The sequence below is a fragment of the Eurosta solidaginis genome, chromosome 1, assembly GCF_040869045.1.
Source record: "Eurosta solidaginis isolate ZX-2024a chromosome 1, ASM4086904v1, whole genome shotgun sequence".
Taxonomy (NCBI): Eukaryota; Metazoa; Arthropoda; class Insecta; order Diptera; family Tephritidae; genus Eurosta; species Eurosta solidaginis.
Window position 1 is genome coordinate 25005003 of NC_090319.1, and position 15980 is coordinate 25020982.

General features: G+C 39.7%; 1 protein-coding gene across 1 annotated transcript in view; it reads left to right on the top strand.

Annotated features, from left to right (window-relative positions):
• LOC137250429 (uncharacterized) overlaps positions 1–15980 on the top strand; it is a 101357-nt gene that overhangs the window by 5530 nt on the left and 79847 nt on the right. The window contains exon 2 of the mRNA XM_067783226.1: positions 7363–7480. Within this exon, the coding sequence (XP_067639327.1) occupies positions 7363–7480 (118 nt within the window). The remainder of the gene's footprint in view (positions 1–7362; positions 7481–15980) is intronic.

Genomic DNA, 15980 nt, shown 5'->3' on the forward strand with positions numbered 1-15980 from the left:
AACGTGCGATGCCACGTGTTATGTAGAAAAGTAATTTATCTGAAATGAAATATACAATTAAAGTTCACGCTGAGTATATAATGTTCGGTTACACCCGAACTTAGACACCTTTACTTGTTATATTTTATATTTACCTTAAAAATCGCTTAGGTATGTACATCTGTTCACTATATATTTCTTATCTTATAAAGCCGATTATTTGGAGATTACGAATGGGATAAGATTATTGTTCAACCCCATTCATGAAAGGTATGAAGTCTTCAGCACAGCCGAAGACAGTCCCGTCCTTACTTTTTTTTTGCGATTTTTCGAAGTGGAATTCCGGTTACAGTTAAGATAATTATTGTGCTTTTGTAGGGTCCTCTCCTTCATTGCCAGGAGGGAGGCGTATCAGTTTGACGAGGGGTCTCGTAACTTGGCCGCGAGGGGTCATGATTTCGACCACTTGAATTCGGTCGTCGGAGCCAAGGTGGACTTTGACCACCCTGCCCAGTCTCCATTCATTCGGGGGAATGTTGTCTTCCTTTATGCTCATCAAATCCCCGATTTTCATATTTGTTTTTGGGTGCCCCCATTTGTTACGTTTTTGGAGTTCGATTAGGTTGATGACCGATGGTGGGTTTTCGCTGGCATCGGGTTGTGGAGGAGCAAGTAGAGCCTCCAATTAGAAAATGCCCAGGCGTTAGCGGTTCCATATCGACTGTATCATTTGAGGATGGGGTTAAGGGTCGAAAATTGAGACAATGCTTAATTCTGCGCAATAGCGTGGCAAAGTCCTCGAATGTTTATTTGGAATTTTGAGATATTTTAGTGAAATGTTTTGTGAAACTTTTGACTCCTGCTTCCCACCATTCCTTTCTACCGTTCTACTGTTTCGGGGCTTTACTAGTATCGCTACCGGGAATGCCTGAAAAAGTTTCCAGTGCCTGGAATCTATGGGAATAATTTGTCCATTTCTTGCCACTTGGAGACTTTTGTCTTATTGTCGACTGTCTGTTCCCAGAGAGCTAAGGTGCTTTCTGGCAGCTTGATCGAGCATAGGTAAGTAATGATGGCATTCCAGTTTGAGATGTCGATCTGAGCGTTTTAAGGTACGCGATACAATTATTGATCTCGCGATGCAGCTTCTTAATTGAGTTACCACACCCGCTCAAAATTTTTTTAAACTAAATAAAATCTTTAGTTAGGTGTTGATCAGGATACTTTAGTTGCGTACCTGTCAGTTAAATTCTTCCATGCTGTGGTGAAAAAGTCGTTTGTGAGTTGGTACTTTAGAACAATTTCCTTTGCTTCCCCCTCAGTCTTTTGAATGAGGTAATACAACCTCTCGGCATTAAGCGGACTCTTGTTGTTGATGTATATGACCGTGAACATGTCCTGGAAAGTTGGACAAGATAGGTAATCGCCCTTAAATACTTCGGTGTCGCAAGTAAGTAAGTAAGTAAGTCGCAAAGAGGCAAGCGGATATTGCGTTCACGCTCGCGCTCTCCTTCGGGTCGAACCTCACTATCTTTTTATATCTTTCATGCAAATGAAATAGTATATTAATTTCGGCACGAATCCTAAAATTGTAAGTTCTTAAAAGAAAATAGATAGACCCACCACTAGGTATACCGAAACAATTAAGATGAAGAGCTGAGTTGTTTTAGCCATGTCCGTCTGTTCGCCTGTCCGTCTGTCTGTTTGTGTGCAAACTAATCCCTCAATTTTTGAGATATCTTAATAAAATTTGGTGAGCGGGTGTATTTAGGTGTCCGATTAGACATTTGTTTGAACCGAACTGATCGGACCACTATAGCATATATCCTCCATACAACCAATTTTTCAGAAAAAGAGGATTTTTGTCATATCTTCCTCAATTTATCAGATTGAAGCTTCAAACTTCACCATATGCTTTCGTATATTACACTTATTGTTGTCTGAAAAAATGGATGAGATCGGTCGTATATATAGCACATATCTCACACAATCGATTGTTCAGATAGGAAACTTTTCGTAATTACTGCCCCATTTTAAGAGCTAGAGGCTTCAAATATCAACACATGCTGCTGTGTGAATAAATGATGGAGCTCGGTTGTATATATAGTATATATCTCATACAACAGATTTTTCAGATAAGAAACTTTTCGCAATTTCAGCCCCATTTTAACAGTTAGAAGCTTCAAATTTCACCAAATGCTCCAATATATAGCATATATTGTTTTCTGAAAAAATCATGGAGATCGGTGGAATACATCTAATATCTAATCTAATCTAATATCTAATCTAATCTAGTCTAATCTAATGTATATTATAAATATGAAAGTTTGGATGTTTGTATGTTTGGATGTTTGTCTAGACGGTTGTCTTTGGGACTCAATATCGAACGAACAGACAGATTTGGATGAAATTTCCACACATGTAGCCAATAGTCTAGAAGGATCTACTAGCAGGAAGAGTTATAATTTAATTATTGTATTTTTTCGTCTTTGTGACTGAATCACGCCAGAATGGCTACACGGATTTAGGACAGAGACAATAGTCTACTGGCGAAATCTTTTTCGACCCCTTCGAATAATTACTTTTTAACAATTTTTACGAATTATAACTTTACCTATACTGACCTTCACAAATATTAAAAAACTCAATGGGTCAAATAAGTCGAGGGCTTACAAAGTGCGCAGTGACACCTTCGAGGCATCGAGACCCTTTCGGGATAATTTCTGGATGGTTTTCGGTATCCGGCCGGGATCCCGTCGTGGTCATTTCGGAACTATTTCGGGATCGTTTTGGGATTGTTCCGGGATCATTTCTGTACAGTTTTCGGGATACGCCCGGGATCCCGTCGGTGTTATTTTGGGAGTTTTTCGGGATTATTCCGTGATCATTTGGGGATCATTTCGGGACTATTTCGGTATCATTTGGGGACTCTTCCGACATTATTTCTGGATGGGGTTCGGGACCCCTCCGGCATCCCGTCGGGGTAATTTGGAGAATATTAATGGTCTATTTCGGGATCAGTTGCGTACCCTTCAGAGATCAATTCTGGATGATTTTCGGGAGCCCTCCGGGATCCCGTCGGGGTCATATCGGGCCGTTTTCGGTATCTTTTTGGGAACCTTCCGAGATCATTTCTGGGTAGTTTAGGGGATCCGCCCGGCATCCCATCTGGGTAATTTCGGGACTTTTTCTGGACTATGTCAGGGTCATTTACGAACTTTTACAGGATTATTTCTGGATGGTTTTCAGGATCCGTCCGGCGTCCCATCGGGATTATTACGGGACTTTTACGGAACTATTTCCGGATAATTTTGGGACCCTTCCGGTATAATTTCTGAAATATTTTTGGGATGCGTCCGGGAACCCGTCGGAGTTACTTCGGGACTTTTTCGGGATCCTCTGGGGATCCTTCCGGTATCATTTCTGGAAAACTTTCGAGATATCGCCAGGGTCATTGCGGGATTTTTTCGGGACTATTTCAGGATCATTTGGGGATCCTACCGGGATCATTTCCGGATGGCTTTCGGGATTCCGCTAGGGTAGTTTCGGGGCTTTTTCGGAACTATTTTGGGGCCCTTCCGGCTTCATTTTCGGATGATTTTCGCGATCCGTCCGGGATCCCGTCAGGGTCATTTCGGGACTTTTTCGCGATGATTTCTGGATAGTTTTCGTGATACATCTGAGATCCCGTCGGTGTTATTTCGGGTCATTTTCGGTATCCCTCCGAGAGCATTTCTGGATCACGTGAAGGTTATTTCGGAACTATTTCGGGATCATTGGGGACTCTTCCGGTATAATTTCTGGACGACTTTCGGGATGCGTCCGGAATCCCGTCGGAGTTATTTCGGGTCTTTTTCGGGATCATCTGTGAATTCTTCTGGTATCATTTCTGGACGACTTTCGGGATCTCATCAGGGTCATTTCGGAAATTTTTCGGGATCATTTGGGGATCCTTCCGGCATAATTTCTGGATGATTTTCGCGATCCGTCCGGGATCCCGTAGGGTCATTTTGGGACTTTTTCGCTATTATTTCTGGATAGTTTTCGGGATACATGTGGGATTATTTCGGGACTATTTCGGGATCTTTTCTGGATGAAATACGTGATCCGTCCAGGTACTAGTCAGGGTCTTTTCGGCATCACTTTGGACTCTTACGGAATCATTTCTGGATAGTTTTCAGGATCCGTCCGGGTATTTTCGGGACTTTTTCGGGTTCATTTGGGGACCCTTCGGTGATACTTTCTTGACGGATTACGAAATCCCGTCGGAGTCATTTCGTGATGGCTCAATCAAATTTTTTTTTCGATACTGATGATTTTGATATATGGAAGTCTATATCTTTCTCGATTCCTTTATACCTGTACAACCAACCGTTATTCAATCAGAGTTAATATACTCTGTGTGCAAATCACACTAAATATAAAATTAAGTAGGTACTTTGTGTGAAGATGCCCAAATGACCCCGAAAAAGTCCTTTAATTACCCTGACGGCGTCCCGAAAACCATACAGTAATGATCCCGAAAAAGTTCCGAAATTACCCTGACGGTTCCCCAAAACCATACAGTAATGATCTCGGAATGGTCCCGAAAAGATCCCGAAAGTCCCGAAAATGTCCCGAAATGACCCTGACGGGATCCCGGACAGATCTCGAAAACCATCCAGAAATGATGCCAGAAGGGTCCTCAAATGATCCCGAAATAGTCTCAAAAAATTCCCGAAGTTACTCTGACGGGATCCCAGACGGAGCCGGAAAGCCATCAAGAAATGATACAGGAAGCATCCCCAAATGATCCCGGAATAGTGCTAAAAATTTTCCGAAATGACCTTTATGGTATCCCGGACAAATCCTGAAATGATCTCAGAAGGGTGCTCAAATGATCTTGAAATAGTCCAGAAAAAGTCACGAAATTACCCCGTCGGGATCCCAGACGGATTCCGAAAACCATACAGAAATGATCCCGAAAGGATCCGCAAATTATCCCGAAATAATCCCGGACGGATCCCAGAAACCATCCAGATATGATTCTTAAAGAGTCCCTAATTGATCCCGAAATGCCCTTGACGGGATCCCAGATTGATCCCGAAAGCCATGCAGAACTGATGCCGGCAAACTTTCCGTCCGTCCGCCCGTCCGTTAGCACGATAACTTGAGTAAATATTGAGATATCTTCACCAAATTTGACACACTAGTTTATCTGGACCCAGAATAGGTATTGAAAATGAGCGAAACCGAATGATAACCACGCCCACTTTTTATATACATATATAAAATTTTGGAAAACACAAAAAACCTGATAATTTAGTAAATAATACACCTAGAATGTTGAAATTTGAAATGGGACTGATATTGAGACACTTGATAAAATTTTGGAAAAACTCCAAATTTAAAAAAATGGGCGTGGTAGCGCCCCTTTTATGACTAAGCCATTTTCTGTTTCGGGAGCCATAATTCGAAGAAAAATTAACATACCGTAACAAAATTGTGTACACGTATTTTCGTTATAGCAGAAAATATGTCTAGTAAAAATGGACGGGATCAGTTAAAGACTACGGCAGCTTAGATATAAAATAAGCTTAAAGGGGTGGTAGACTAGAATAATAAGCTATAACTTAGCAAAAAATTGTTTTGAATCAATGCCATTTCACTTATCAAGTTTTATTATACGAGGAAATGGCGAGATATTTTTTTTAAACGGGCGGAGCCACGTGTTATGTAGAAAAGTAATTTATCAGAAATGAAATGTACAATTAAAGCTCACGCTGAGTATATAATGTTCGTTTATACCCGAACTTAGACACCTTTACTTGTTACACCCAACTGAGCAGAGCTCACAGAGTATATTAGTTAGATAGATATAGACTTAGATAGATATAGACTTCTATATATCAAAATGATCTGGACGTAAAAAGAAATCCATTTAGCCATGTCCGTCCGCCCGTCCGTCCGTCCATCTATCTCTCCGTGAAAACGATAACTTGAGTAAATTTTTAGGTATCTTGATGAAATTTGGTTCCTGGGAACTCATCTCAGATCGCTATTTAAAATGAATGAAATCGGACTATAACCACGCCCACTTTTTCTATATCGAAAATTTCGAAAAACCGAAAAAGTGCGATAATTCGTTATCAAAGACGGATAGAGCGATGAAAATTGGTGGGTGAATTGACCTTATGACAGCAGAATAGAAAATTAGTAAAACTTTGGACATTGGGCGTGGCACCGGCCACTTTTAAAAGAAGGTTATTTAAATATTTTGCAAGCTGTAATTTGGCAGTCGTTAAAGATATAATGATGAAATTTAGCAGGAACGTTAACCCTATTACTAAATGTTTGCCGAATAAAAATTTACAAACTCTGATGACGAACACGCCCACTATAAAAAAAAATGTTTAAAAGTCAAATTATAATAAAAAATTTAATATCTTTAGAGTATATAAGTAAATTAAGTCAACATTCAACTCCAGTAATGATATGGTGCAACAAAATACAAAACTAAAAGAAAATTTCAAAACGGGCGTGGCTCCGCCCTTTTTCATTTAATTTGTCTAGAATACTTTTAATGCCATAAGTCGAACAAAAATTTACCAATCATTTTGAAATTTGGTATTGGCATAGATTCCATGACGATAACTGTTTTCTATGAAATGGGCGAAATCGGTCGAAGACACGCCCAGTTTTTATACATAGTCGACCGTCCTTCCCTTCCGCTCGGCCGTTAACACGATAACTTGACCAAAAATCGATATATCTTTACTAAACTTAGTCCACGAACTTATCTGAACTCACTTTATCTTGGTATAGAAATGGCCGAAATACGACTATGACCACGCCCACTTTTTCGATATCGAAAATTCCGAAAAATTTAAAAAATTCCATAATTCCATACCAAATGTGAATAAAGAGATGAAACATGGTAATTGGATTGGTATATTGACGCAAAATATAACTTTAGAAAAAACTTTGCAAAATGGGTTTGACACCTACCATATTAAGTATAAGAAAATGAAAAAGTTCTGCAGGGCGAAATAAAAAGTCCTTGGAATTTTGCAGGAATATTGTTCGTGGTATTACATATATAAATAAATTAGCGGTACCCGACAAATGATGTCCTGGGTTACCCTGGTCTACCTTTATGGCGATATCTCGAAAAGGCGTCCACCTATAGAACTATGGCCCACTTTCTCTTAAAATACTCATTAACACCTTCCATTTGATACCCATGTCATACAAACACATTCCAGGGTTACCCTAGGTTCATTTTCCTACATGGTGATTTTACTTTATTTTGTCTCCAAAGCTCTCAGCTGAGTATGTAATGTTCGGTTACACCCGAACTTAGCCTTCCTTACTTGTTTTTTAATTAATTTCATTTTTTTTCAGTCTCCTTTGGTCAGTTTTAATTTTTTTGACATCATCATATTTGGTGGCCGGACAAGGTCGAAAGCCAGGATCCTGTCGAACAGATATACAATATTTGCAAAGCGTGGACAGAGAAGACGTGAGTATGAAGTTTTATATACTTAAATAAATTAAGTGTCAGCTCTATGTACATATATAGCTAGGCCAACTTTATAGTACTATACATAGACTTTAAAACCATTTTAAAAGCTTATCGCCGCTGCGCTAAAGAAAACAGTTATGTGTTTTTCTTAAATTTTTTTTTTTTATTGCATATTTTATTATCACTATATAGAGCCCACATTTCTGCATATGCAGTTTTTATACTCAGTTGAGCAGAGCTCACAGAGTATATTAACTTTGATTGGATAACGGTTGGTTGTATAGGTATAAAGGAATCGAGATAGATATAGACTTCTATATATCAAAATCATCAGTATCGAAAAAAAAAATCGATTGAGCCATGTCCGTCCGTCCGTTCGTCCGTCCGTCCGTCTGTCCGTTAACACGATAACTTGAGTAAATTTTGAGGTATCTTGATGAAATTTGGTACGTAGGTTCCTGGGCACTCATCTCAGATCGCTATTTAAAATAAACGATATCGGACAATAACCACGCCCACTTTTTCGATATCGAAAATTTCGAAAAATCGAAAAAGTGCGATAATTCCTTACCAAATACGGATAAAGCGATGAAACTTGGTAGGTGAGTTGAACTTATGACGCAGAATAGAAAACTAGTAAAATTTTGGACAATGGGCGTGGTACCGCCCTCTTTTAAAAGAAGGTAATTTAGAAGTTTTGCAAGCTGTAATTTGGCAGTCGTTGAAGATTTCATGATGAATTTTGGCAGGAACCTTACACTTATTACTATATGCCTGTTTAATAAAAATTAGCAAAATCACAGAACGACCACGCCCACTTTTTAAAAAAAATTTTTTTTTAATTCAAATTTTAAAAGAAAAGTTAATATCTTTACAGTATTAAAGTAAATTATGTCAACATTAAACTCCAGTAATGATATGGTGCAACAAAATACAAAATTAAAAGGAAATTTCAAAATGGGCGTGGCTCCGCCCTTTTTCATTTAATTTTTCTAGGATACTTTTAATGCCATAAGTCGAACAAAAATTTACCAATCCTTGCGAAATTTGGTAGAGGCCTAGATTCTAGGACGATAACTGTTTTCTGTGAAAAAGGGCGAAATCGGTAGAAGCCACGCCCAGTTTTTATACACAGTCGACCGTCTGTCCTTCCGCTCGGCCGTTAACACGATAACTTGAGCAAAAATCGATATATCTTTACTAAACTCAGTTGACGTACTTATCTGAACTCACTTTGTATTGGTGTAAAAAGTGGCCGAAATCCGACTATGACCACGCCCACTTTTTCGATATCGAAAATTACGAAAAATGAAAAAAATGCCATAATTATATACCAAATACGAAAAAAGGGATGAAACATGGTAATTGTATTGGTCTATTGACGCAAAATATACTTTAGAAAAAAACTTGGTAAAATGGGTGTGACACCTACCATATTAAGTAGAAGAAAATGAAAAAGTTTTGCAGGGCGAAATCAAAAGCCCTTGGAATCTTGGAAGGAATACTGCTCGTGGTATTACATATATAAATAAATTAGCGGTACGCGACAGATGATGTTCTGGATTACCCTGGTCCACATTTTGGTCGATACCTCGAAAACGTCTTCGCATATACAACTACCACCACTCCCTTTTAAAACCCTCATTAATACCTTTAATTTGATACCCATATCGTACAAACACATTATAGAGTCACCCCTGGGCCACCTTTATGGCGATATCTCCACCTTAAGAACTAAGGCCCACACCCTTTTAAAATACTCATTAAAACCTTTCATTTGATACCCATATCGTACAAACAAATTCTAGAGTCACCCCTGGTTCACGTTTATGGCGATATCTCGAAAAGGAATCCACCTATGGAACTAACGCCCACGCCCTTTTAAAATACTCATTAACACCTTTCATTTGATACCCATATAGTACAAACAAATTCTAGAGTCACCCCTGGTCCACGTTTATGGCGATATCTCGAAAAGGCGTCCACATATAGAACTAAGGCCCACTCCTTTTTAAAATACTCATTAACACCTTTCATTTGATACCCGTATTATACAAACGCATTCTAGAGTCACCCCTGGTCCACGTTTATGGCGATATCTCGAAAAGGCATCCACCTATAGAACTAAGGTCGACGCCCTTTTAAAATACTCATTAACACCTTTCATTTCATACCCATATTATACAAACGCATTCTAGAGTCACCCTGGTCCACGTTTATGGCGATATCTCGAAAAGGCATCCACCTATAGAACTAAGGTCGACGCCCTTTTAAAATACTCATTAACACCTTTCATTTGATACCCATATAGTACAAACAAATTCTAGAGTCACCCCTGATCCATCTTTATGGCGATATCTCGAAACGGCGTCCATCTATAGAACTTAGGCCCACGCCCTTTTAAAATACTCATTAATACCTTTCATTTGATACCCATATCGTACAAAATAAATTCTAGATTCACCCCTGGTCCACCTTTATGGCGATATTTCGAAACGGCGTCCATCTATAGAACTTAGGCCCACTCCCTTTTAAAATTATCATTAACACATTTCATTTGATACCCATATCGTACAAACAAATTCTAGAGTCAGGCCTGGTCCACCTTTATGGCGATATCCCTAAATGGCGTCCATCTATAGAACTATGGGCCACTTCCTCTTAAAATACTCTTTAATACCTTCCATTTGATACACATGTCATACAAACACATTCCAGGGTTACTCTAGGTTCTTTTTACAACATGGTGATTTTCCCTTACTTTGTCTCCACAGCTCTCAACTGAGTGTGTAATGTTCGGTTACACCCGAACTTAGCCTTCCTTTCTTGTTTTATACTCAGTTCAGCAGAGCTTACAGAGTATATTAACTTTGATTGGATAACGGTTGGTTGTACAGGTATAAAGGAATCGAGATAGATATAGACTTCCATATATCAAAATCATCAGTATCGAAAAAAAAATTCGATTGAGCCATGTCCGTCCGTCCGTCCGTTAACACGATTACTTGAATAAATTTTGAGGTATCTGAATGAAATTTGGTATGTAGGTTTCTGGGCACTCATCTCAGATTTAAAATGAACGATATCGGACTATAACCACGCCCACTTTTTCGATATCGAAAATTTCGAAAAATCGAAAAAGTGCGATAATTCTTTACCAAATACGGATAAAGCGATGAAACTTGGTACGTGAGTTGAACTTATGACGCAGAATAGAAAACTAGTAAAATTTTGGACAGTGGGCGTGGCACCGCCCACTTTTAAAAGAAGGTAATTTAAAAGTTTTGCAAGCTGTAATTTGGCAGTCGTTGAAGGTATCATGATGAAATTTGGCAGGAACGTTACTCTTATTACTATATGTATGCTTAATAAAAATTAGCAAAATCGGAGAACGACCACGCCCACTTTTAGAAAAAAAATTTTTTTAAAGTCAGATTTTAAAAGAAAATTTAATATCTTTACAGTATGTATGTAAATTATGCCAACATTCAACCCCAGTAATGATATGGTGCAACAAAATACAAAAATAAAAGACATTTTCAAAATTGGCGTGGTTCCGCCCTTTTTCATTTAATTTGTCTACTTTTAATGCCATATGTCGAACAAAACTTTACCAATCCTTGTGAAATTTAGTAGAGGCTTAGATTCTAGGACGATAACTGTTTTCTGTGAAAAAGTGCGAAATCGGTTGAAGCCACGCCCAGTTTTTATACACAGTCGTCCGTCTGTCCTTCCGCTCGGCCGTTAACACGATAACTTGAGCAAAAATCGATATATTTTACTAAACTCAGTTCACGTACTTATCTGAACTCACTTTGTATTGGTGTAAAAAATGGCCGAAATCCGACTATGATCACGCCCACTTTTTCGATATCGAAAATTACTAAAAATGAAAAACAAATGCCACAATAATATACCAAATACGAAAAAGGGGATGAAACATGGTAATTGGATTGGTCTATTGACGCAAAATATAACTTTAGAAAAAAAACTTTGTAAAATGGGTTGACACCGACCAAGTAGAAGAAAATGAAAAAGTTTTGCAGGGCGAAATCAAAAGCTCTTGGAATTTTGGAAGGATAACTGTTCGTGGTATTACGTATATAAATAAATTAGCGGTTCCCGACAGATGATGTTCTGGGTCACCCTGGTCCACATTTTGGTCAATACCTCGAAAACGTCTTCGCATATACAACTACCACCACTCCCTTTTAAAACCCTCATTAATACCTTTAATTTGATACCCATATCGTACAAACACATTATAGAGTCACCCCTGGGCCACCTTTATGGCGATATCTCCACCTATAGAACTAAGGCCCACTCCCTTTTAAAATACTTATTATCACCTTTCGTTTGGTACCCATATCGTACAAACAAATTCTAGAGTCACTGAATAGTCAAAAGCCTTTTTTTTTGACTTTGCAGCTTAAGTTGTTGTTGCTGCAATGATATGTATTGGAGGTTGTATTCTAATGCCTCTTAACAGTTCACTTGCACTCACTTAGCACCCTTTTCACCGAACATAAATAAGAACGCCACCACTCGATTGCTATACAAGTACTAACTTTTATTGAATTCATGAAATGCAGAATAGGATATGTGTTTATAAAGAGAGCAAAAATGTATGGTTTACACTAATTAGTTTTTGTACATAAAAAATAGTCATGATAAGTACATAGAAGAGAATAATGTATGTATACTACGTATATATATTAGGGTGACCCAACATCCCGCCCCCGTTGAAAGAAGTTTCAAGAAGGAAGCAATGCAATTTTGTGGATGGGACGCCTTATTATGCCCTTAGATGTCTGCACATCAACTACTCGAACGCGCTTGTCCTTGCCGGGAATGGCAGCTACGAATCTGCCTGTTCTCCAACGCTGCGGAGGCACATTATGTGTGAACGTGAACGTTTGGTTGATCACGAACCCATTTATTGCGTGAATGCAGTTCGCATATATATTCGCGCGACCACTGTCGCCAAAAGTGGTGCTTAACTGCGCTAATGCGCTTCCATCGGTCTATGTTGTGTAGCTCTTTATTTGTTTCCTCATTTCGCTCCGGGATTGCCTTTAATGAGGTGCCAATTATGAAGTGAGCAGGCGTTAGAGCCTCGTAATCATTTGGGTCGCTGGAAAGTGGCGTGAGTGGCCTGGAACTGAGAATGGCTTCTATCTCTATAACTGCCGTTGTCAGTTCCTCATATGCAAGACGCGCATTACCCAGCGTTCGGTTTAGGTGCCCTTTCGCTGATTTTACTGCGGCTTCCCATAGGCCGCCAAAGTGTGGTGCTCTGGGAGGAATGAAGTTGAAGTTTATAAATTCGTTTGAGCAAAAATGTGTAATTTTGTTTTTTGTGTTAGGATCGAATAAAATTGCTTCAGCTCACTACGTTTACGATCAGCGCCACCGAAGTTTGTGGCATTGTCACAAAATATGTCGGTTGGCAAACCTCTTCTGCCTATCATTCGTTTAAGCGCTGCAATGAATGCGTCTGTTGACAAGTCTGAGATGACTTCGATATGTACTGCCTTTGACCAAAGACAGACAAATATAGATATGTACGTTTTGTATGGAGTTTTCCCTCTAATTCGTAGATACGTGCTAACAGGCCCGCAAAAGTCAACAGCACATCGAGAGAAGGGTCGGCAGGGCGTGAGCCTTACGACGGAGAGGTTTCCCATCATTTGTTGCAGCAGCTTTGGACGATATCTCACACAGTGTATGCACGACCGAACAACCCGACGAGCAGCATCTCTAGCATTGATGACCCAAAACCCTAGGCAAATGAGAGCAACTAAAGCTTTGGGTCCGGCATGAAAATTTGTAATGTGTAAATGGCGCATTTCAACAAAGTGACATTTGCTTGGTAATAGTACAGGATGTCGCTGTGTGTGTGGCAGAGCTGTCAATTCGAGTCGGCCGCCCACTTTAAGCAAGTTAAAGCCAAAAGTGTCGCTCATGAACGGATTTACAAATTTGAGCGAATTTTCAGCTGGTTTGCCTTTCTTAGCGCGAAATATATCTTCTGAAAAATATTGTTATTGAATATTCCAAATTATGGACCAAAGCGCGGTTTAAATTTCTTGCGGTGATAAATTTGGAGTGTCGATGATATTTTTGCTTGTTTTTAGTGGTTTTTCTATAAAACCGGAACATCCATGCAATGATACGTACACCAGTCATATGCGAGCTATATTTTGCGATACTTTCAATGATGTAATTCGACTTCTCAGCGCCGAAAAATATAGCCTTGCGTTTTTCTTTGATGATTTCATCCATGTCAGGGCAGGATTGCGAGTTTTCAGGCCAAAATTCTGAGCAACGTTTTAAAAATGGTGGTCCCGAGTACCATATAGATTTTTGGAGCTCTGATACTGTGCAGCCCCTGGACACAATGTCTGCAGGATTATGTTGCGTCGGTACGTGTCTCCAATGGCAATTACTAGTTAACTCTTGTATCTCAGATACATGGTTGCCAACGAAGGTTGATAAAGTGGAGGAATGCATACGTAGCCAATGTAAGACAATTTGCGAATCAGTCTATAAGTAAACTACCAAATCTTGATTAACGAATATATGTCTGACCCTTGAAATTAGTTGTGCGAGCAATTGCGCTCCACAGAGTTCAAGCTTTGGTAGCGATATTTTCTCTGTTGGAGCGATACGAGATTTGGCTGTTATCGCGAATGGAAGAATCGCAAAAACCGTGAAGCTGAGCTGACAAAACAGTAGTTTGTAATCAATAGCGCGGGACCTGCAATAATGACAACGAAGAGAATTCTTTGAGCAAGTTTTGCCAAGCACAATGGAGATTTTGGGGCAACGATTCGTCCCAATTTAGCTTGAGTTACCATAACTCTTGTAAGATGATTTCCGCTGTAACAACCAGCGGAGCAAGGAGACCGAGAGGATCGAAAAGCGACGATGCTAATGACAATACATTGCGTTTTGTCGACTTTTCCGACTTTGGAACCCTGGACAAAAACGAAAATAAAAAAATGTCATTATGTTGGTCCCAAATAATGCCGAGTGCGTTGGTTATTTGAGCATCGTTGATGTTGAGCTCTTTCATTGTTTGGTCATCTACGAATGACTCAACATTCGAGTGCCATTTAGCGAGCTTCATGCCGCCCTCTTCTAAAATAGTAGTAACTTCAAATTTTATTTGTGATGGTTCTTCTAAAGTATTGGCTCCACACAAGAAGTCGTCGACGTAGAAAGACGATTTGATTCCTTCTGCACCTAAGGGAAATTGACTAGTGTAGATGTCTGCTAAGTAGTTCAAACTTCTTACCACAAGATATGAAGCAGTTGCTGTGCCATATGTTACAGTATTGAGTTGATATGTGGCCACATTTTCGTGCTCTGAGTAACGCCATAAAATATATTGAATGCACCGGTCTTGTTCGTCGACGCTGATCTGCCTATACACCTTAACGATGTCCGCAGTAATAACGTAGCGAGGTATGCGAAATTTTAGTAACAGCGTGAACAGATCCTGTTGTATAGTTGGGCCTACCATTCAAATTTCGTTGAGTGACTTCTGTGTAGAAGTTACAGAGGAGGCATCAAACACCACCCGCAACTTTGTTGATGTGCTATTCGGTTTCAGCACACAGTGGTGGGGAATATATAAATGCGGTGCAGTGATATTATGGTTTTTTACAGCGGTCATATGGCCGAGCTCCTCGTACTCACGCATAAAACTAACGTACTGTGCCTTTGTTTCTGGTGAACGTGCCAATCGACGTTCCAGCGCGATGAACCTACGCATAGCTATTTCTCTTGAATTTCCAAGAGACTGTGGACTTTCTTTAAAGGGTAAACGAACAATTACTCGGCCTGTGATGCTGCGTGAAACGGTTTGTATGTAAAATGATTCCCAACTAGCCTGCTCATCAGATAGCGTAGAAGGTGACGGTATTTCATCCAATTTCCAAAGCTTCTCAAGATGTAGATTTATTGACTCTTCGCAGGAAAGCAAACATGCCCGCGAGGATGAGGATATTTGTGAGCCATTGTACTTCCCCGACACTACCCAACACAGCAACGTTTTTTGGAGTGTTGGTAAATTAACGCCTAGTTTTATTTGACCTACAGATAACACATCAAAAAAGGTCTCCGTACCAAGCAACAAATCTATGCGATAGGATAGGATAGGTTAGGTGGTAGCTGCCCTGATAAGGATAGCTTACTTGGACAAAACGAAGGTCCGTTGTGATACCACATACAGCAAAAATAACGGTGACTTAGATCTAGCTACTTAGAGAATCATTGGGTAGTAACGATAAAGCCCCGAATGATACCGATTTCAACTTTGGATAAATCCTCGGGAGATCCAAGTGAGTCGCGACCGAAGTACTTTCGCCTAGTTCTGGCAAAAGCTGGGCAATCAAGCATAAAGTGATTTGGTGATTCCATCTCATCATCCTCCATACAGCTGCAGCCGGATGGATTTTCCAGTATATTGAGACGTACCGCATGGATACCC